Raw genomic sequence first — 22,983 nt, 5'->3', positions numbered from 1 at the left:
TGTTCAGCTGCCTCACACTCCGGAGGCTTTAGCCAGTAGTCGTCAGCTGTTGGCAATGCGGTGAGGTTAGACCCTTGAGAAAACGTAAATATGTGCTAAGCTGATAAATAATGCGAGAGTTTCAACTGAATCCAAAGAGAGATGGTAGTGTTCCCTTATCATACAGCCTACATGTTAGTTTCAAAAACCAAAAGGAAAATGCTGTCCCCATTATGAATTGAAATCTTTTGAAAAGCTTTTGGCGCCAGAATACAACCAGTGCTTGTAGTCTACCTGTTTCCCTTTTGTCTCTTGCTCTATGCAGGCAAATGCAAGCAACACTTCCGTGACGTGTGTTAAAACAGGAGAGATGCACATAGCATTCCAAAAACATGTACCCACATTTTAAGAAAGGGAAAAACTGTAAGGGGGATCAAATATAGGGTGATGGAAGGAGAACTGACTCTGGGTGGTAAACACACAATGGGATTTATAGATGATGTAATACAGAATTGTACACCTGAAATCTATGTGATTTTACTAACAATTGTCACCCCAATAAATTTAAAAAAAAAAGAATGGGAAAAACTGTATTAATTGTCATACTCAATATATACCGATAACAAAAGATGAATACAAGTCATGTTTGACTTCTGCAATGACAAGAGGTGCTCAAAGTGGTTACCATCAGCGTCCAGACACTTCTGGGTACCACGAACTACTGCTTGAGCATAGATAACATCTCTTAAAAAGTGTATACATTTTTTTGGCACCCCCGGTATTTACCGGTCAGTTTCTTAAATTATTTTTCTTGTTTGTTTTGTATCGTGAGTGTACTGTATTCCAGTACATAGGACAAGGCAAACAATAAACATTTATTTAATGAGTTTTGGAACTGATGAAAGATTAATTTACAAATGAAGAAAGTAAGGCTTGCAGAAGATGAATAATTTTGCCCCAGTGATATCATTAGTAAGTGATGAAGACTGTTTTTGAATCTCACCTGCCTCTGGATATTTGACCATCATGTTATATGATAACCTCTGTCAAAGGCTCCAGCTTTGCTGGTCCTATCTCATACTGACTATAAACAGATGCCTCAAACGTGCCAACCTTCTCTCTCCTTGTCTCTGGAATGGGGATAATAATACCTACCTCTCAAAGAAATAGATACTGTGTTTTCTATTATGTGGTCATCTTTCCTGCAGGTGATAAGAAAAGCCCTAGAATTCATTCTTGTCCATGACCAAGATTTGGGAGAAGAGGGAAGAGCTACACATAGCAAGACCCGTTAATCTTAAGTCTCAAGGGCAGGAGTTTCTAGTCTCTTCTTGGAAAATGGTTGCTTTGAGACGTCTCAATTAGGAAACTATAGTTTCAGCTTGCACATCGTTGCACTAGAACTTAAACTATTGGCTGCGCTCCTGACTCTCATGATCTGTGAATGGAAAGGAAAAAGTCACATCCACCAGAAAATTCAAAGTCTCAGAGGTGCTGCGGATCAAACTGCTGTCCACCATGCTGTCCGAGTTCTGGAGGAAAGGGGTTCGAGAAGGAAGAAATGTGCTCTTATCACCTGCACTGTCCTGGAGTAGTGTAGCATGGCTGAAATTTGTCTCCCAAACTTTTTAACCTGTGTGTTCTCAGCCTTTTCCATTCCTGTCAGTATCCACCCACCCCAGGTAAACTCACTGCTCTTTGGCTGTTCTTTTACTTTATTTGCTAAAAGTGGCAACGAGCCTATAATATCTACACAGAACCAACTGTAGTGTGAAGCTAGATTGTTCAGAATGTGAAATGAGTGAACGAACCTGAACTGAGTGAACATACCTGTGGCTCTTGGGGAGGAAACTACAGGGTTCAAGGTCTCCCGCCTGTCTGTCATAGCTTCTTGTTGGGAAACCTTTGTGCGGACAGCAGTGCCCCAGGGAACAATACCTTAAGGGATGCACTGCTACTCATAGTGGTCCACCCAACAGAGTTTGTTGACTGTTTCCCTCGGGGGATGAGTTCCTTGCTGACGATCCTCTTGCATTTTCTCTCGTTTTAAACTTTTCAGCTCTCCCTGAGGCGGCAGCAAGTAAGCGAGAGATTGAATGAATGGGCCGTCTTCAGTGAGAAGAACAAGGAGCTCTGTGAGTGGCTGACTCAGATGGAAAGCAAAGTGTCCCAAAATGGAGACGTTCTCATTGAAGAAATGATAGAGAAGCTCAAGAAGGTACGGGGTGCCTGCCTACACATGTTTACTCTTGCTAATGCTTGGGCGTACTTTTAATAGGTACAGAGAGGGCCTTGCTCGTAATTACATTCCTGCCAAAGGAGCTCGCTAGTATAAAAGTTTTTTTTTTCCTTTTTAATATAAAATAAACTTGCATGGAAAGGCCTCCTTTACTTTAAAAACACCGATAATATTTTCTATTTGTGATGAAATAGATTCTCTGCTGATAGATAATATTCAATATTTGGGGGTTTTAGTTACCTATTTAGTGGGAATCATTTACGTGTATTAGTTTTTTTGTGTGTTTTTATTTCTGTTGTTAGAAAGGTAACAGCACTAGAGAAGAACTGAAAAAAATTCTTTATAAAATATGATTAATAGTCACAAGACTGAGGACTTTCCTGCGAATTTTGGCTTCATGTTATTTTCAAGTTATGTGTGATTATTTAAGTATTTTATGTATTCCTATGGATCCAGAACATTTTTATGTCTATATAGAGCTGATCAAATTTACTAGTATTTAAAAATATTATTGAATTTTAGTGGTATTTCCACATTGTTTTGAGCAATCTTTTAAATTTTATTTTAATTTTTTCTCATTCGCACATATCTGATGTACAATGTGTTTTCCCCATTTTCTTGGTCATTATCTGTCTATAGTGGGAGTCCCAGTTTCACGGGGACGGGAACTTTGTCCCTTTTGTTCATTGCTGTATCTCCTTCACCCAGAGCACTGCCAAGTTCTCATAAGTGCTCAGTCAAGATTTATTGAATAAATGAGTTATAGTTCTATTCACTCTGAAAGGAAATGTAAGCAGTTATTAGGAAAAATTATATTAATCCATGTAAATACATAGAGAAAAGAAAATACTCCAAAGCCAACATGTAATATTAATAACTTACTTTATAGGTCTCCGCATAACATTGCGAATTGTAAAGATAAGCATCTGTATGTTTGATATCGTAAAACTTTCAAATGTGGGCTGTGATGATATAGATTTCATTTTAGCATCTGTTAAGAGCTCTGCACTTTGCTAGTTTCTGGGTCTCAGAGAATGTTCCACTACACACGATTAATGTACTGTAGGTAGTATAGTGAGATTTGCTATAGAATACATCTTGGCTAAATGTATCTGTAGTCTCATTGGTTTTCTTCATGAAATGTAAGGTACCTAGTTTAGGGGCATGGATAAAACTGTCTCGAGTGAAATACAGTCATAATTGAAAATTTTGAAAACCTTTAGTTTGTCACAGATAATTTCATTACAGTATTTGACACCCTGTTAGGAATTATCTTGAAAATATTAACTACGCTATTTTGTATATAACATAAGTTATGGGATTTAAAAAGAAGTCTCTTGTGCTGCCTCTTTTGTAAAAAGAAACTAACACCAAGGAGTGGTAATTTTGACAACTTGGAAAAGAGCAATTAATGTTGCTGTCTACTGGCATTAGCACTTAAAAACATTTTAATCTAAAAGTCAATGCAAGAGGACTATTATACTGTAACTGCTATTTTAGGCTTGGAGTAATTCCTTTGCAATAAACATTTCTCCATAAAATTATCTCAAACTTGTGGTGAAATATTATAACTGTTAAAAAGTACATCCAATGTAGTGGTCTTTGAATCCCATTTTGTTGAAGTAACATAAAGAGGAGGGTAAGCGAGGGTACCGGGACTGAGGAGAACACTAAATACTGGAATAGAATAAAACTTCACTGGCTCTTCTCTTTCTTTGGCGCCTTTTTTTGCTTAGGTAAATGACTTGAGAGGTAGCCCTGTTACCACAAACATTAGAGCAAGAAAAGGTTAGTCTTCACATATTGTTTTCCTGAGATAATATTTGCTGCACAATAATAACTTGAGCCAAAAAAATGAAAAGGTTGATTTGAAAGATTGGGTCCTGTCACTATGGCAGGAGAGTAAGCGAACCATTGATTAGGGGGTACAGGTAGAGGGGATATGTCCTTTCATCGTCACTTTAATCATACCATTTAGTGGCCTGTCCCTTGCAGTACACCATAAGGAGTCTGATCTGCTTATCCACAACAATCTTTAAGAAGAGCTAGTGCAGAAATTGGGTAAATGAAGAAGGTTAGAGACCCATTGATTCTCTAAGATTAATGGTCATTATTCTTGAGAATTAATTTGCCATTGATTTATGTGTTGTAAAATATTGATATTGTTTAGAGGATATCTCTTTAAAATAAAGGTACTCTTAAAACATCCTGTACAAATTACAATTGATATATATACACGTATATACGTTTATGCATATATATATATATATATATATATATATATATCGCACACACACACATACACATGTTTAAGTTCCTTGGCAGCTATTTGTATAAGGATTGATTCTAAATATAACATCAGGTTGGTGATTTCAGTAATAAGGTATAATTTTCCATCATTAAAATCCCTCCAGTTGTATCTTTTGTATCTATGTATATATTTTTATTGTTTTTTAATGCCCGCTTTATGTAAATAGAAAGCAACCCCCATTCCCTATAGAACATCTCTATAAAAATTCAATCGGAACTCTGCATCCATGAAAATAAAGGTTCCAGTAAGTCTTGGATGCATGGACAGATATCCACGTAGCGTGCCTCATGCCCAAACATTTCAAAGCAATAGAAAACTATCATTATCATGTTGTTAGTAGAACTGGTCTGAATGTATCAAGAATATGCTTTCTGACCTCTGTGATTGCTATTTATCTTGCAGGATTATCAAGAGGAAATTGCTATTGCCCAAGAGAACAAAATACAGCTCCAACAAATGGGAGAACGACTTGCTAGAGCCAGCCATGAAAGCAAAGCCTCTGAGATTGAATACAAGCTCGGAAAGGTCAATGACCGGTGGCAGCATCTGCTGGATCTCATGGCAGCCAGGTAAGAAAGGACCCTCGTCCATAGATACATGTGCAGAATTTTAAAGCATTCAGTCCACCTTTCATTTCAGCTAAAGATAATCCAGGAAATCTCTCTCTGTTCTCTCTCCCACCATTTTAGTTCATGTTTTTCTCATAAATGTTACTTTCATTAACTTTCAAATTCTCCTTATTTCATACATTTAGTGTTTGCATTTATCTCAAAGAAAGTCATATCCAAACAAAATTCACTCCTGAAAGAAAATTCTTTATTTTGGGCCTTTATGAGTATTCAACCACCTGTAAGGAAGAAAGTTAAACTACCAACCATTATCATGGAGGGTGTTTTTGTCTGCAGTAGCCAAAAAACAAAAGTTATACCATTCCTACTATACATCTGGTTAACAAGGAATAAAGCTAATCATTGCCACTCTGCTTAGCTGTAAAAATAATCTGCTCCATTATAGTAATTGTAATTTTGTGCTTAGCTTTTAATGATAACTGTAAGTGTCTGCCTCCTATATGAGAGGAATATTACATTCAATTTCTATTGCAGAAAGGCAGGGTGAGTAAAAGATAAAATCAAACAGAAAAAAATATAGAAGGGTCTTTACCAGCACATAAAAGTCTGATGTGATTGAATGAGGCACTATGTTATTTGATATAAAAAGAGGGAGAGACTTAAGTAAATGCTTTATTTTAGGTGAACTTTTTTTCATGTTGGAACGTAGGCTCCATGAGGGCAGGCATCTTTGTTCATCCTGTTCACTATATAGCACAAACACCATGAACAGTGCCTGGACGCAATTTGGTATCAATGAATGAATGAATGAATTAATTAATTACTTGAATATTTGAATGGATATTCTTCTTTGTGGCAGTTAGAAGTGTGGAATATCACAAATGTTTCTGATCCATAGCCATTTTGGAGCTATCCCCCAACATGCTTTTTGACCTGGGTTCCTTTCCTTAGCCGTGCTGTGTAAAGGTGAATATGAAATAGTGCCTTTTGAATTCCATGTGCTCACAAAAAACTCATGTGGGCATGACAATTCCCTATGTTAGTTTTTGAAACATTTAGTATACGTTTTTTTGTATAAGGGTGTTATTAAAGAGGATCTAATTTAAGAAGAAGGTGAAATTATAATTTATTTTCTTTTAATGAAACAGAAATGGAATAAATATTTAGTGTTTTCAAAATGTTTAACAATAACACTATAATAGCTAACATTTATTGAACCCTCAGTTTGTGCCAGTGACGATACTGCAGGCTTCATATGTACCTTCTCGTGTGTTGTTCACAACACCTTTTGAAGTGGGCGTTATTATTATACCCATTTTCCTGATGCAGAGGCTGAGGCTTAGGTTTGACCATGGTCACGCCTGTGCTGAGTCCACAACCCATGCTCTGTAGCACTGTGCTCTCCTCTCTGCCACACATGACATCCTTGTCTCTGTCCTAGAGAATGCAGTTTACTAAAAAATTAGGTTCTGCTATTTATTTCAACAATCTGATTTCCCTGTCTTTTGTGTGTGAAGTACTGGCAATGTGGCAGTGACTGAGAGATTTGGGGGTTACAAAGACAGAGGCCCATTTCCTCAAGGAGTTCATAGTGTGAATACAGACATGCAAAGAAATCAAGTAAAATGACAAGCTAGACGCTCTAGCAATGATACGATAAAAGATGGAAGCATATGTATGGTTCAATTTCAACTACTCTAAGTTTTTAGGCGTATGTAGGTTTTAGAATCCCAATGCTATGTTTGGGATTCTCAGTTGCTGATAACAATATCTTATTTCAGAAGGAGAAATTAAAGCCTCTTTTACTAAAAATACCCTTCTTAGGGAAGCCACTCTCTTGGTAAACATCATCAGACTCTTTTCTGTCTGGTTGTTCAAGTGAGACTTTTCTAGATGTTATTTAGTTTATTGTTTCCAAAAGACACATTAATAAACTCAAATCAATTCAATATTTATAACGTACACACACAAGAGTCACTAGAATGCTCATATGTTTCTACTTGTGTGGAGTCTCATCATACACAGATATAACTCCCGTGGAATACTTTTGTGTATATGGTGTCCATTTCTAATTGCCTCCTTCCAAAGGGGACCAGATGATGTGCTGACCAATCCTTTATCTTGGAGTTCAATGCCACACTGTATTCATAGTCTCCGTGAAGCCTCTTCTAAATGACCCTCTGTCATCACATTTGCTTTCCATTTACTGGTTCATCAGAGTTTCACTCGTGCACACACTAGATGACCATCTCCACACCCTTCTTCCACTATGACCTGCCAGCTGCAGTACTCAGTTTCAATGATTCAGTCTCATTCACCACTCTTCCCTCCTGTAATGTTTTTTCACACTGATTCATTAAAATAGAATATAACCAAGTTATACCTTTTGATATTTCTATGTGCTTTGGTGCTCTGGTGGGAATGGAGACATTATCTTTGAAAATGATTGTATTTTCAGGAGATCAACTTCCCAGCCAGATAACAGAAACATGATGTGTGTGTGTGTGTGTGTGTGAGAGAGAGAGAGAGAGAGAGAGAGAGAGATTCGCTGATGATAATCGTATCACTGCATACAAATAGAATGCATAGTTGTGAGTCAGCTTCCTATCACTTAGACCATCCTGACAACAAAATATGTTTTGCATTCAATTTTTAAACCATCACCAAGCACTGTCAGTTTTTTAGGGCAACAAAATGTGCTCAATTACTTATAGAGCTCAATAAATAACGTTCTAGTATCCTTTCCATGCTTTCTAGACCTGCTCAGTCCAGGACAGCAGTCACTTAGCTACATGTGACTATTTAAATTAAGTGAAATGGAATACAATTAAATTGCAGTTTAATTTTAATTATAATCAGTTGCACTGGCTACATTTCCAATGTTCAGTAACCACATGAGGATGGTGGCTACCTTATTAGACTCTGCAGATTCAGAATATTTTCATCATCCCAGAAAAATAAGCCTGGACAATTGAAAGCATTTCTGAGCCCTTGGTTTTCATTAAGTGTCAACATAAGAAACAGGCATCACTGTAATTTCTATAAAACTCTCTTCAAGGATTCTGGCTTTCATTTTTTTCAGGGAACCATATGCAAAAACCCTCATAACTTTTCTAGAGCTCACAAGGAACAGAAAATCTGTCTTTTAGCATTAGTTTTCAATGCTTCTTATAATAGATGACGCGTTATTGAACATTTCCCATCTTAGGATCTAGGTGAGTTAGTCTCAAGTTGTTTGCTCTGATGTAATGACTTAAAAAAATAACTAGACAGTCTAAAATAAGTATATTCTTCCATCTAACAAACCTAAATCGCCATCACCAAAATAAAAGTGCACTTTATTTGACTCTTTTTTTCAGTAACAGCTTTATTGAGATATAATTCACATACCGTACAACTCATCTGTCAAAAGTGTACAATTTAGTGATTTTTAGTATATTTACAGAGGTCTGCATTCATCACCACAATCATTTTTAGAACATTTTCATCACCGCCAAGTAAAAACCCCATTACCCATTAGCAATCACTTTTCCCCCCTCCATCCTCCCTCCTTCCCCACCCTCCAGCCCCAGGCAACCACTAATCCACTTTCTGTCCCTTTAGATTTAACCTATTCTGGACAGTTCAGATACACCTACGTGGAATCATACACTATGTGGTGTTCTGTGACTGGTTGCTTTTAACCTGTGTATCTGTTATCATTCCCTTAAACATTGAATAGGAGTAAAAATAAATATAATTTCTAAAAAACTATTGAATGCCTCCCGTGTATGAACTGTTGCATGCTGCTACAGGGCCCAGGTTGGCAAACTCTCTGCACAGGACCAGATAGTAGAGATTTTCGGCTCCATGGGCCATATGGTCCCTGCAGAAACCCCTGTGCTGTTATATCTCAAAAGCAGCCATAGCAAATACTTAAGCAGCAAAGTGAGGCTGCGTTCCCATGCTACGTTCCCGTAACATGTGTTTACCAAAACAGGTGGTCAGCCATAATTTGCTGCCGCAGGCTCTCTGATATAAAGACGAAAAAGAAAATGGTCCCGAACCAAGTAAGGGTGATAAAACAAGTATGCAGGTGACTCCTCACCCCGGGGTCTTCCTATGGTATCTTCACACTCACTCCCCTGTCCCCCACCCCACCTGTCCTGGCCAGCTCCTAACCATTCATGTTCTTTCTTTAATCCAGAATAGATCAGATTCTTCTTACCTGCTCACTAGGCTTCCTGTACTTCCTCATAGCATATCCCTTGACTGTAATAAATATCTTGCATGATCAGTTGATTCAAGTTTATTTTCTCTAGGAAAATATAAGTGTATATCTAACTTGAGCAGCACCAGCGCAATCCCAGAACAGTTCTTTGCACGTAGTGGTCACTCCAGTAGTTGTTGAGTATCTCCAATCTACAACATAAGATGAAAAGTGTCATTCGTGCCAAGAGGAATAAAGCAGGTGTAGGGCTTCAGCTGCCTGAGTTATAATGTGTTTCCGCTTCACCTACACTGCAGTGTTAGGCATGTTACTTATCTTCTTAGGACCTCAGTCACCACATGTGTGAAAGGGTATTAGGATTAAATAAGATAGTGCCTGAAAACCACTTAGCATAGTGAGATGCTCAATAAACGTCAGCTCCTATCCAAGAGGGAATTTAGAGGCTCTTCTCTTGTGGTAGGTAAACAGCATGTGCAGTGCAGAAAGGTTTTGTGCAGTTGTAGCAGCTGCCTCAGACACGGTTTCAGTCTAACAGAGTTCTCCCTGCACCAGAAGAAAAAGACTTCATTGTTGGAATTTATGGCTGGTATTGCCTTCATGGTACTCAGCTCAGAGATGTCTGACCAAAATCAGGAATGCAGTGATGTAGCCAGCATGGGAACAGCACAGAAGTAATCATGAGTCCTGAGGTTAGTCCACCCTGTTCCGGCTGTGTGACCTAGGGATTACTGCATAACCTCTCTGAGTCCCACGTTCCTCATTTTCAAAATGTTCATTAAAATAACTGCCATTTCTCCAAAGAGGAATGTCATAGTTTTAATATTCCATGATTTATCCAGCATTTTCCATATTGATGGACATAAATATTATTGCCATTTTTTGCTATTACCATAACTGTGTCTTTAAAGCCTTGTCCTGCCTTATATTTATAGTTCAATGGATTAAATATATTATGCTAATGATAATGAGCATGTAAAAAAATTTAACCCATGAGGAAAACTAAATAAAGTACAAAGGAATTAAACTAAGAAAATAATGGCAGTAGAAAATTTAAAGATCTCAAGTTTTTTTCAGTGTCAGTCATAATCAAGTAAGAATAAATTTGCTTACAATTATAGATTCGTGACCAATATATGCCTTTAACCAAAACTTATGTTTACATTCCTGATTGATAAAAATAACAGAGAAGTGGTTGCTTTTATTTTTAAAAAATCACAATAGGATATCTTTAAATGGCAAGATTTGAAAAATAATTTTATTTATAATTAAGTTTTGTGGAGTATATGTCTTATGTAAAATACATTTGCTGCTTTTACAAAGAAAATGTGTTTCTCTTTTAAAAGCAATCAACTCACACAACCAGAACCAAATGTTTTTGGTTGCAATTCATTATATATGCCTTTTAAAAAGAACTTAGCGAACACTCATTATTTATTTATTTGTAATTTATTTGCATGTATGTGTACTTTACTCCAAATAGTATTTTAGTTGCAATTCATTTTATATGCCTTTTGAAGAGAACTTAGCAAACACTCATTATTTATTTATTTGTAACTTATTTGCGTGTATGTATACTTTACTCCAAATAGTATTTAAAGCAGCCAGCACTAGTCACGTTGTATTAAATTATCAGTAATTAATCATTTGGGAGTTTATTTTCTTTAAAAGCTTAAATTATGAATTTAATATAGACTCAGTGCAGAAAATTTGGGAACTCTTGAAATTCACAAAAGAAAAAGTTACCTGAAATTCCACCAAGCAAATGAACAGATACTTTTTTTTTATCGTCTTAAAATGCACGTGTTATTTTTGTCACTTTGCCTGATTATGTTTAAAAGGACAAAGGCTTTGAAAATGTAAGGGGAGAATAACACTTCTTCATTATTTTTCATGCTCAAATAGTCTATTCAAAGGTAAAGGCCAAGCACTTTCCCACAGAGTATCTTTTCCATCCCACCTTCCCAGACCACCCCTAAGACTCCTACTTACACCACTTAGCTGGGATATGAAACTGAAGAAAAAAACAAGTTGCTCCTTTTTGCTACTGCAGTTGGCTGTACTTGTGAAGGTTCTGGTTGTTTGCATTTGGGTGATTTATCATTTTCAAATATCCTGTCCCAGTTAACAAATAGCCCACAAGAAAAGTAGACTGTCCTTCCAGAGCGACGGAGAGTCTGCAGCCCGTCTTATTTTTGATTTCCTTCTTTCTTTAGACCTGGAGCCTCTCCCTCCTTGCAGATTACCCAGAGCCTCTTCCCCTTCTTACATGCAGGGCCTGCATTCCAGGAGATCAAGCCTGGCACATGTTAATGAATGTAGGTTTTATTTAGAAACATGACCACTTGTCACTGCTCAGTGTCGTATTATCAGGCAGAGACTAACCAACATTTGTCTAGAGTGAGCAATTTCATACTTCCATATACAGACAAGGGGAAACTTTCATCCCCACGCAGGATTTAGCCTTTTGCTCTGCAGGCCTAATTTTTGCAAGTGGAAAACTTCATGGTGGTGGCGGAAAATCTTTGTGCTTTGAGGATGGCAGAGGACGGCTGTGTGGACGCAGATCTTCCAGATTGTAACTGCGATGTCACAAGGCAGGCATCTCCTTGAGTTTCTTCCGTTGTGCATAGCTTTCATGTTACGTGGGGCTTATAGGGTGGATGCTGGAGCTTTACTCCATAATTGTTTCTGCCAATGTTAAGTGGAGATGATTGGGGTTAGGACATTGTTGGCCGTGGACTCCTAAGAGTTATTTGTTGGTTTGTTTTCTTGTCCCCCTACTGGGCATGTGGAGCTGGATGAAAAGGTTAATGGACTTGGTTATGGCTTGGTGTTCCAGTTGTCTCTAGACTGTACGCGTCATCCAAGGGGTATGGCTACAGTAGAGAGCCTGAGACACAGGAAGGAGATTCAGAAAAAGATCCAGTAAAAAGATCCAGTGAGTCCATCACTGCTATTTAAAGGATGGGCTCCTGATGAGATTGAAATTCAGCCTTAGCCAGTTCACAACTTTGTAACTGAAAGCTTTTCTTTTATTAAATAAAAATCGACTCATGTTTGAAGGAACGAGACGGTTTTGTGTGTGAGAGAAAGTTGTTTCTGTTTAGATTTGTCAGTAAGTGTTGGTCACTGACTAGTATAAAGATTTTAAAACATATATCCAAAGTGTAGAAGTTTATGTCTAAAGTAGTAACTTAGTGCATTATGCAAATGTTTATTTCATGATTTTTTTCTAGTTAGAATAATATTGTTTCAAGAATTTTCTTTTTTTAAACTATGTTTCTTGTGCTATAACATCTCCCCCCAAATAAATTTCTGCTAACAAATCGAATTTACTGATGGTACTTTTGGTTCTATTTATTTAGAATGTAATTTTTGTTTGTTTGTTTTGGTTTTCTGGATCTACTAAATTAGTTAGAAGGAAGGTAATGATAGATAGATACATAGATACATAGATAGATAAATAGATACATAGATACATAGATACATAGATAATATATGTGTATATGATATATATTATACATAATATGTATGTGTATATGTATATATTCATGTGACAATGTTAAGAATTAAGAAGCTGGATGACTGGATTTAGTAGTAGAGTCCTTCCCCCGAAAGGTCAGTGCCTATAACGCATGTTGGGCTGTAAGGAGAACCATCAGCTGCAGAGACTTACAGGTTTAACCGGCTTGCTAGACTTACCCAGCCTTGTGATTCCTGTAAACATCTATTTTGAATTATAATTCTGGATGCTACCAAAAGGAGTGTTGCTCAAAGTTCTTATAATGATAGATAAATAAAAATATTGTGACACTTTATCCAAGGATTTCTTTTAAAGAAGTAATGAGAAAAATACGGAACATTTCTGTTAAAAAAAAATACTCCTTGTCCTGAAAATATTAAGTTAAAAAATCTCAGAGGCGATGTATGGAGGCTTTCCTAACCGCTTCCCTCAGCTCACATCTGCTCCCCCTACCCCAACACACACACACATGTATTTGCCGTCAAATACACTTTTTTAAAAAAAATGAGAAAAGAGAAACACTGAAACGTTCACCCCATTGGCTTTACTAAGATTTACATATTTGAAAGAGGAACCTGTTGCTGATGGATATATGAACAAGTATTTCCATGTCACGATGCCCTTGACACATTGCACACTGACTGCTCTGACTGTTGGAGCTCATTCAATACTAGACCAAATAACTAGCCCTGCAGATTATTTGGCTAGTGTAGACAGTATCCAATGGAACAGTGTTTACTCACATCCCTTTGTGCCTGGGGTCCTTTGGTGATTTTTGTGAGTAAATTTTGAACCAAGAAAAATAAATGAATTTTAGCACTTGACAAATAGACCATTTGCAGATGTTGGACCTGGAGGAAAATTTAAGGATACATTTAATACCAACTAACTGATACCAAATAAATTTTAAGATAAATTAAATTATGTTAACTGAGTAAAAATACTTTACTTGGAATACTAACTATTAATGTTTAAAAGGCATTTCAATAGTGCTCAACTTTGTGCAAGGCTTACTTAGTATGGCAGGGGAAAAGGAAACCCAAAAATGGAAATTCATGGTGCCAGCTTTCCAAGGAACTTGCCATGGGGGAGAGGAAATTGTGCATTAATAATACAAGAGAGTTCAAATAAGGGTAAGGAGGAAGCAAGCATTGAGGTACTCATCCAGCCTCTGGCTTTAAACAAAACCCTGATGACATTATGAGGCTGCTATAAAACCCCATCCCAAAGGATAGTCCACACTCAGATCTCACCAAATCTGGAGACAGGAAGCGGGTCACATGGAAGAGGTTCCCTAGAGGACATTCTGACTGGGGTAGAACCGGGACACACATCCCAGCGCAATGAGCCATTCTTCGGTCCTGGTCCAGTGGGTTTACAGGGTGTAGACTGGGGCCCACTGAAGCAGGATGGCCAGGACCATGTTAAACGCCGAGCCCACGCTCTGGTCATTGGTGGGATGTGCACTCTGAGCTTGGCACCCAGTAGCCATTCTCTACCTATCGTTCACTGACTGACGCTCAAATGTCAGTACTGTCATATACAAGAGAAAGGTGAATGGATTGTATGGCAAAGTTCTTGGCATTATGGTTCAAGGCCAATACCTTGAAATGCCCTGGGGACAGGGTACAAGTTATATTTATGAAACTGATTAGCGAAGTCTTATCTTGAAAGGAATTATGACTCATGATAAACATATGGCAGCACATGCTTTCCATTCCCTGATCAATGGACTACGTTGTGGAATACAAACATAATTTTTAAGTACACATTTTTTTTAAAACAAGAAGGTAATGGATCCTTTACGTACTGAAACATTAGTCAAATATAGGTACTACTATTATTATTATTAATGAACTATAGGCATTATTAAAAACTGACCATACTGGAAATCCTTTTAAAAGCATTTGTATGACAAAGAGGGAAAGTGACTGTGTTCTGACTAGATTTCTGTCTCTCAAGTGAGAGAGAAGCATTGATTTATAGAAACTGCAATAGATGTGGTGATATCAGTCTTCTGCAATTAAACATACATAAAAATGCTCAAAATGCTTTGGCTATGAGGCATTTTGTTCACAGCAGTGGCTGTTGACCACAGAAGCCCATCAGTCAGCTGGGGAGGAGTGTGGGGGGAGGCGGGAAGAGGGTGAGCAGTTGGCATGTGACCCTGTGACAGTCCTATGTCGCTGGAGACTCACCTCTTTCCTCTTTGAAAGTAGTAGACTTGAGAACTGCTTGATGACGCTGCGTGCAAGTTGTCAGTCTTCGAGAACTTTCTATTGCAGATCTCTGCCTTCAAATATATCACCTCCCCAGAATTTTAAGTCATGTTGCTCTTGACATTTTTTTTTTAAAGCAGGTACCCGTGTAATTGAACTAAGTTAACGCCTCAGAGATTGGAGTATTGTGCTTATCTGCTGTGCAGCTACATTATGAGCAGTGTCAGTAAGGTGACCACATATCCTGAGCCAAAAGGCAGCACGTGTGGTCTGAAAGCAAAACTGTATGTTAAATAAGGGCTGTACTAGAAAGCATTGACCGTGTGCATATCATCCCCACCACCTTTCATTCTGGAGCCATCTGTGCAAACGCAGCCATGACAGGCCCTCACCAGGAGTCCGATAATGGGATTGTCCCGCTATTTCTTGATAATAATAGAGTTGAGAGATACTGTGTGACCCTCCCAAACTCCTGCTCGCGCCCTGCCCTCACTTGGGAAAGAAACACCTTTCAAAACTGTGTATCTATCCCTGCCCTGTGCCTTTCACTGTCTCCTCTGCCTCCTTTTTCCATTATCTGTATTTGTCTGTAATTTCTCTCCTCCTTTTCTTCTGTCTTTGGCATCTTCTTCATGATTCCTTATTTTCTGCCTAAAAACATTCTAAAACTATTCCAAATATTAAACCATATTAAACAAAACAAATCAATGTCTTGTGGTAACCAGATCCTTCTACAGGATCCATACCATATTTATGCAACCTTCACTGCCTACTTTCTTGAAATAAGTAACAACACTCCCTTACCCTAAGTATATTTCTCAACCCAAATGCAATCTATTTTCTGTTTCCACAGCTCTTGATGAACTACTTGTTAAAAATGCAAATCCCCTGGCCACAAGCACAGAGTTTCTGACTCAGTAGGTCTGGGTTGGGATCTAGGAATCTACGTTTGTAAGAGCCAAGCCAGACGAACCTGATAGAGGAGGCATTTGGCTCACACTTTGACCAATACTTCTTGTTTTTTCTTTGAATATATTTGACATATGACACTGTGCAAATTTAAGGTATACAGCATGCTACTTTGATACATTTGTATTTTGTAATATGATTGCCATTGTAGTGATATCTATCATGTCACATAATTATGGCACAATATGCTTGGCTGTATTTATTACACTGTGTATTAGATCTTTACAGATTATGTAATACTTGTTGTAAGTTTGTACCCTTAAACAATGTACAATCTTATCACCGAACCAAGTTTCCTTCTTGAAACTTCTCCTGCCTTTTAGTTTCATGGTTCACCTCTTTCCTTCCTGATTAGCTTTTCGTCATCTGTGATACCTCCTTCTTTAACGAGCCTTTTAAAATTCACTCTTCGTGGTCCATACCCTTTCACAGGGTTTCAACTCTATGCCAACAGGACCTAAACCAATGCAATCGACTCTGTCCTCTCCTCTGGACCTAAGAACTACATTCCCATACATGTTACCTGACCCTTCCGACTCATTGTATCCCAAACGTAATGCACCATGAATCCCAAGGACTCACTCCTCAGCTCAGGAGGCGGCCACATCCATCTAGCCACCCAGCTGGAAAGCATCATGTTAACTCCTCTGCCTCACGTCATGCCAATTCGTGAATTTAGCAACCCAGTCCTCGCCTCTATTCACACTGTTCCCCAAGTGTAGGCTTTCACGGAAGCTGTTGGGACTGTTGTGTTTGCTTCTTTAGTGGGCTCTCACAACAGCCTCACTTCAGACTTACATCCTCAAAATCAGAACTGATCTTATTACTCCTTTGCTAATAAATCTTAGCAACATTCCTCTTTATCTTTAAAACTGCATCCAAACCCATTATTGTGTCCCTACAGGATCTTTATAATCTTACTCGTCTGCCCATCAGTCTTGTCTCTTCTTCATCTCCCTTCTGCTCCTCTTCCCCGTCCTCTCCATCCCCAATCTCCTTGGCATTACAACACTTTGCTTTCAGAATCTCTGCTTTTCTTCTTTATGTTTGCTAGTCCAGAAATATTCTGCTTGGCTTTTATCCAGCTTTCAAGATGCAGCACAAATGTTATTTCTTCACTTGCCCTGCTTCATGAGAGCCTAAACTCCCTCAGTGTCCAGGGTGAAACTGTTGTCGTGACTGTATTTCCATCATCTAGCACCATGACTGCCTAGCGCCATAAATGTTTGTAGAAGGAATAAAGACGTGAACAATGGTGAACGGATGAATGAATGATTACCTGAGTGATGGCCAGAGAATTGACCACTCCTTATTTATTAGTCAGAGATTTGATTCGTTTCTTTAGTTCTTACGACACTGTGTTACATTTCATTTTTTGTAAGTCCAGATTTCCAGTTAGACTGGATGTTTCATTAGGAAAACAAGTCTTGCTTATTTTGTCTGCCCAGCATCTTACACATAAGGTTATTACACATAAGGTTCTTATACATAAGGTTATTACACACGATTGTTACATAAATAGCAGTCTTAAACAAATGGGTTTGTACACCTTCCTGGAAAGAATAAGAAAACATTTTTTAAGCATGCTATGTAGTAAATAATGGACTGAAACAAGTAGAGGAGTGGGTAATGATCTGCCTTACGTCTGCCCTTGGCCTTACACTCTAACAGGTCCTCAGTTACCTTTCCTGTTAACTGGCTTTGGTAAAACTCAGGTTGTGAAGTGCAGTGATCACTCCCTGATAGATTACCTTAAGTGAGCTTTCTCCTTTGGACTGAGTTTCTGCCACAGGGGTGCTGAAATATGTCCCACTGGGGCTGAAATGATCAAAACTGTGGATTTATTATCTGTTGGGGGACAAATCATAGGAAATGTTCATTTTTTCTCCCAGGTACTCTTCCTGGCAGTGTAGTTAGTATGAGGTTTCTGTCCCAGTTATCTGATTACAGCTGTGTTGAGTATAACCGGATCTGATATGTATGGACTATTTCCCATGTACCCTGCATCACTTGACTCTTAAGTCTCACTCATCCTCCTACTCATCTCCATTCCATAGCGAGGAAACAGAGACACAGGAAGGTCGTGCCACTGCCCAAAGTCACCCAGCCAGGAGGTGGCTGAGCCAGGATGCACCTTGGCTTTGGGCACTTTGGGTTGAGACCCAGCGCTCGCCTCTGCTCAGGAGGGAAATGTGAGTGGGGCCCCGCATTGAAGTTGATGTCTCCCCTCTGCCCACAGGGTGAAGAAGCTGAAGGAGACACTGGTCGCTGTGCAGCAGCTGGATAAGAACATGAGCGGCCTGAGGACGTGGCTGGCTCACATCGAGTCAGAGCTGGCCAAGCCGATAGTGTACGACTCCTGTGACTCAGAAGAAATACAGAGAAAGCTGAACGAGCAGCAGGTAATGCTCAGAACAGTTGAAGAAGGGAGAAAAGCCTCCTGACTGTCTGTCCTGCTGGCTGGGATAGAGGGGTGGGTGTGAGATGGTGGGTTGTGGTGGAAAATCAGGAGGACGCTAGGCAGGTTTAGAGGCAAAGGGAGGCCTTGGCGGGCGAGACGTTTTGGGTAAATGGGTTCCCGGTCACCGCAGAGCTGACTCTTAAGAAGACAGGCCATCTTAGGGTGAATGTTGTTGGTCCACCAAGAAACCATCTTAAGCTGGTAGGCGAGGTTGGGCTGCAATGATGTACCTAAAACTGGCTGACAGTTTTGTTTACTTATTTGTGGATCACTAGCCCACTACCATAGACTTAGAAAACAGCCTCCCCAACCCCTGCATTTAGTAGTGTTTGGAGAAAGATTACAGTGCATACTTAGAGATTTTAGAGTCTCAAATAATTGTGTTTTGCAAGGAGGTTGCATCCCCTGCAGACCCCACACTGTAATTTCACCTTCATGTGCGTAGCAAAGACAGCACGTTGCACTGGCACACAATACACAACCCAACAAAGCGAAAGAGGGTGGCCCTCAAAAATGCACACAGAGGGGATTTTCACCTCCCACTCCCCTTGCTTATTTTTACTAAACATAGCAGACTCCAGTTGTCAGTACTAAACACCATAAATCCCCTGGAGAGGTACTGCTACTGCATGCCTTTCAATTGCCCTTGAAAATTCTCTCCACACTCTGGTGACTTTCATTATATTTAAGCCATGATAGCCAAGTTGCTTTACTTAAAAAATGTTTCAAAAAATATAAACAGACCTGTTTCTGCAATCCTATGAAAAAAGTTCCTATACTTACTTTCTTTTACAAACATTTAAACCAATGGCAATAAGTATTAAATACATTTTTGGGGTGTTGGGTTTACTTTGATATTTAAATTAGCATTTCTTTTTTTTTAAAAAATTGTTAGCAGGATATTTTTTAAATTTTGTAAGATTAAAACACACTGATGGACTCTCTGATATCTGAATTCTGATATTGAACTGTGGGGTCCTGGTTGGCCTCCAGTTTCCCAAATTCTCCTGGAGAACATGGTAATGATATCTACATCTGAGAAGAGGTAAAATCTAATGGCCCATATTGTAATTTAGTGAATGTAAGACAATCAAAACAGTGTCTACTTAAACATGGCAAATTGATCATTTGCATTTATAGCCCCACCCACTACTAAAACCCCAATACAAATAATACCAAAGGTGAAGAAAAGGTCAAAATTCACAACAGGAGCAAAGAGAACAGGAGACAAGATGATGGTGATGACAGACATCCAACAGAATTTTGGAAGACAGAAAGTGGATAGATGAACAGTGATGGTGTTAGCAGACGGAGGATGGAGAAAGCTGACTCATGCCACAACGTGGCTCAGGAAGTGGAGATATCAAGTCTGTGGGGCTTTAAAATGGAAGATTGCTTGGAAGTTTGCATAAGGAGCGGTTACACTGCAGAGCCACCCCTCTAAGCCCAGCTAGTCAAACAACTCTGCTTTGTTTTCTCCAGAAGAAGACCAGAGGATTAGTCTCTAAAGCAGGCAGACCAGCAGACCAGAGGGACTTTGTACCTTTTTTTCAAAATAAGTTTCTTTTTGCAAAATTTTGGGGTCAGGGATCAAGACTAAATCCTAGAGCAACATAAAACTTTTTGGTTCTCCAGGAGTCCTAGCAGAATTAGAAATACCTTCCAGTGCATGAAATAGAGCTTGGGGGTTGTTTAACAAAGGACACCATCGAGGGTTGAGCCATTATATTAAAAATAGAGAGATTAAGTGAAAGGCTCTGTATGAAAGGGTGCGACTCCCACGACCCTGCACCAGCTCCCGTGGTGTCACTAGCCAGGTTTATGCTGCAGCCAAGATTTATGCAGGAGCGTCACAATCCAATTCAGTTATTCCTTAGAAGTCCTTCCAGGAAGAATAAAGAAAATGGAGAGGAAGAAATGATCAAAGTAGTCATATAAAAGTAGTAACATAAAAGATGTCTAAAATTTAGAAATCAAGAGATAGCAACAACAGAAACATGTTACTTAGAAATAGTATAGAAGTGAAAACCAGAGAACAGAGCTATAAGAAATGGAAATGGTTGTTTCAGGGCACTACTTGTTGAAAGCTTCATAGTAGTTTTGACTTTTAAATATATTAATATATGTTCACATTGCCTTTTAATTACATTTTAAATTAAAGTTTAAAAGTAAACCGTATACCAGTGGTTAAAAGTAAAACTTCTGGGGTTTAATCCTGGCTTCGCCATTTTTCTACATGACCCAGGGCAAAGTAATTGAACTATTTTAACCCCCAAATTCCTATGTATAGAATATATAAGAATCCCTTACATACAGAATCAGAGTTTATGGCTCATAGTGTTTGTGAAAATTAACAAGAAAACGCTTAACGCAGCACCTAGCACAAAGTGCTACATTTTATTTTAATCAAACCATATTTACTACATTTTCCTTTGTGGAAAATGTTTGACCATGATGCTGTAAAAATTGTAGCATTTGGGATACATGTTGTAAAAGACAGCCAAAAAATAATCTGTCTCTAAAGGGGGAAAATTCTGACAAACATATTTGAACAGACAGGTTAAATTGAAAAGAAATGCATTTCCTTCCATTTCCCTATGTGAAATTTCTGAATGTTTCTCTTGCCAATGTACTTAATTATTATAGACTTAATTAGGCAGAACTATATATAGACTTGGCATGGCTTCAGAGAACATTTTGTCAAATTTCTCCATGTTATAGCTGAAGAAGAATAAATACAGAGACACTATGTGACAATTCAAGACAATTACCAATGGAGGTTAAAGCTAAGACTAAAATCTTTATCCGTAGCAGGGCACTTATATAGAATTATAAAACCCCTCAAGCTTTATTTCACATCTTGATTTTACCAAAAACTTTTGAGCAGAAGCAAAAGGGGATTTTTCTCCAATATTTACTGTGAGAACTTGGTCAAGCTTCTGGAGGTAAATCTCACAAAACTGTGCCCCTCACCCCCATGACTGGGTCCCCTGGGATTTTTTAACTCTCAGAGTTGTCCACGCTGCACCTTCAGCCGTCCATCAAGTACCGTCCTGGTTTTCATACCCAGCACTGGTTCTCACACTGTCTCCTCACAGGCCCTCTGCCCCGAGATAGAATTAAAAGTATATGGAGGAGTGATGTCACCAAGATGGCAGCAGAGGTTGTTTTTAACTTAAGTCCCCCTCACAAGAAGACCAACAAGCAACTATCCATAAAGAAGACACACCATTGTGAAAATCCCCGAATCCGGGAGTGTAACTAAAGCATTGCCCTGGACCACAGAGACCAGGAGGGTAGAATTAGAAGGGTAACAGGAGTGGATGCACGCTGACCACATTGCCCTCCTCCAGCTGGTACAACATTGTACCAACAGCATTGCACAGAGAGGGCTCCTTGGACCTGTGGTTTTTCCAATGGGAAAAGAGAGCCCAAGGTGGTCATCCAGCTTCCCCAGCATTGTGGGACATTTCCCAGGAGGCTCACTTGGGTCTCACCTGATAGGGATCACTAGGGAATCTGTGGGGCTCAACCACTGGGGATCAGCTAGAAATGGAGATGAGGGGTGGGGCTTATGCAGCCAGCACTCAGATCTTGGCAGACTGCATTCCTGCTTGCAGCTACACCCAAGCAGGGATCCCAGCCAGCCTCTCTGCCTATCAGCAGAGCCCAGCCAGTGACCCCAGTTGGCCTCAGAGCTCAGTTGGCAGTTCTGCCTGATTTGGGTCTGCAGACAACAGACAGCAGGCCATACTGGCCTCGGAGTCCTTCCTGCCACCTTGCCTGGGCAGGGAAATCAATTCCCAGCCCTGCCCAACAGCTGAGCATAGCTTCTATCCGGCCCCACTGGGAAGCCCAGCCAGAGAACCAGGGCAGCCGTGGAGTCCATTCAGTAGCCCTTCTTGGGCAGGGACCCAAGCCAGCAGTCTTCTTGACTGTTGAGCATAGCCTCTGGCCCCAGGGAGCCTGAACAGTGACCCTGGGCAGCCTCAGAGCCCAAGCTGCAAGCCCACCCAGCCATGGAGCCCAGCCTACAACCCCATTCAACAGTGGAGTCCAACCTAGGACCTCGTCTGATTACTGAACACAGTCTGCAACCTTGCCCAGTCATGGAGCCCAGCCAGTGGCCCTGCCCAATCACCTAGCATAGCCTACAGTCCCACCTGACAAGAAAGCCTGGACAGTGACCCAGGTTGACCATGAAGCACAATCTCTAGCCCCACCTACTACAGCTAGAGGACCCTCTTGACCAGAGAGCCTGGCCAGAAACCTTGCCCAACAGGGGAACACAGCCAGTGGCCTACCTGATGGTGAAGCCCAGATTATAGCCTCATCAAATCCAGGGCACAGCCTGTAGCCCTGCATGCTCACAGAGCACAGCCTGATGTCCCGTCCAACTGCAAAGCCTGCCTGTGGCCCACCCGAACAGAGTCCAGCCAGCAGTATTATCTGGTCTAGGAGCACAACCTAAGACCCCACCCATCTGTAGCCCTGCTCAGTCAC

At 39.6% G+C, this 22,983-nt stretch overlaps 1 protein-coding gene across 1 annotated transcript in view; it reads left to right on the top strand.

Moving 5' to 3' along the window:
* Positions 1 to 22,983, top strand: part of SYNE1 (spectrin repeat containing nuclear envelope protein 1) — a 390,131-nt gene that overhangs the window by 331,077 nt on the left and 36,071 nt on the right. The window contains exons 117-119 of the mRNA XM_074333963.1: positions 2,039 to 2,197; positions 4,932 to 5,098; positions 18,259 to 18,421. Coding sequence (XP_074190064.1) covers positions 2,039 to 2,197; positions 4,932 to 5,098; positions 18,259 to 18,421 — 489 coding nt within the window. The remainder of the gene's footprint in view (positions 1 to 2,038; positions 2,198 to 4,931; positions 5,099 to 18,258; positions 18,422 to 22,983) is intronic.

Source organism: Rhinolophus sinicus, linkage group LG05 (genome assembly GCF_036562045.2).
Source record: "Rhinolophus sinicus isolate RSC01 linkage group LG05, ASM3656204v1, whole genome shotgun sequence".
Taxonomy (NCBI): domain Eukaryota; kingdom Metazoa; phylum Chordata; class Mammalia; order Chiroptera; family Rhinolophidae; genus Rhinolophus; species Rhinolophus sinicus.
The sequence above is the reverse complement of the archived record's forward strand: the minus strand, read 5'-3'. Positions and strand labels throughout refer to the sequence as shown.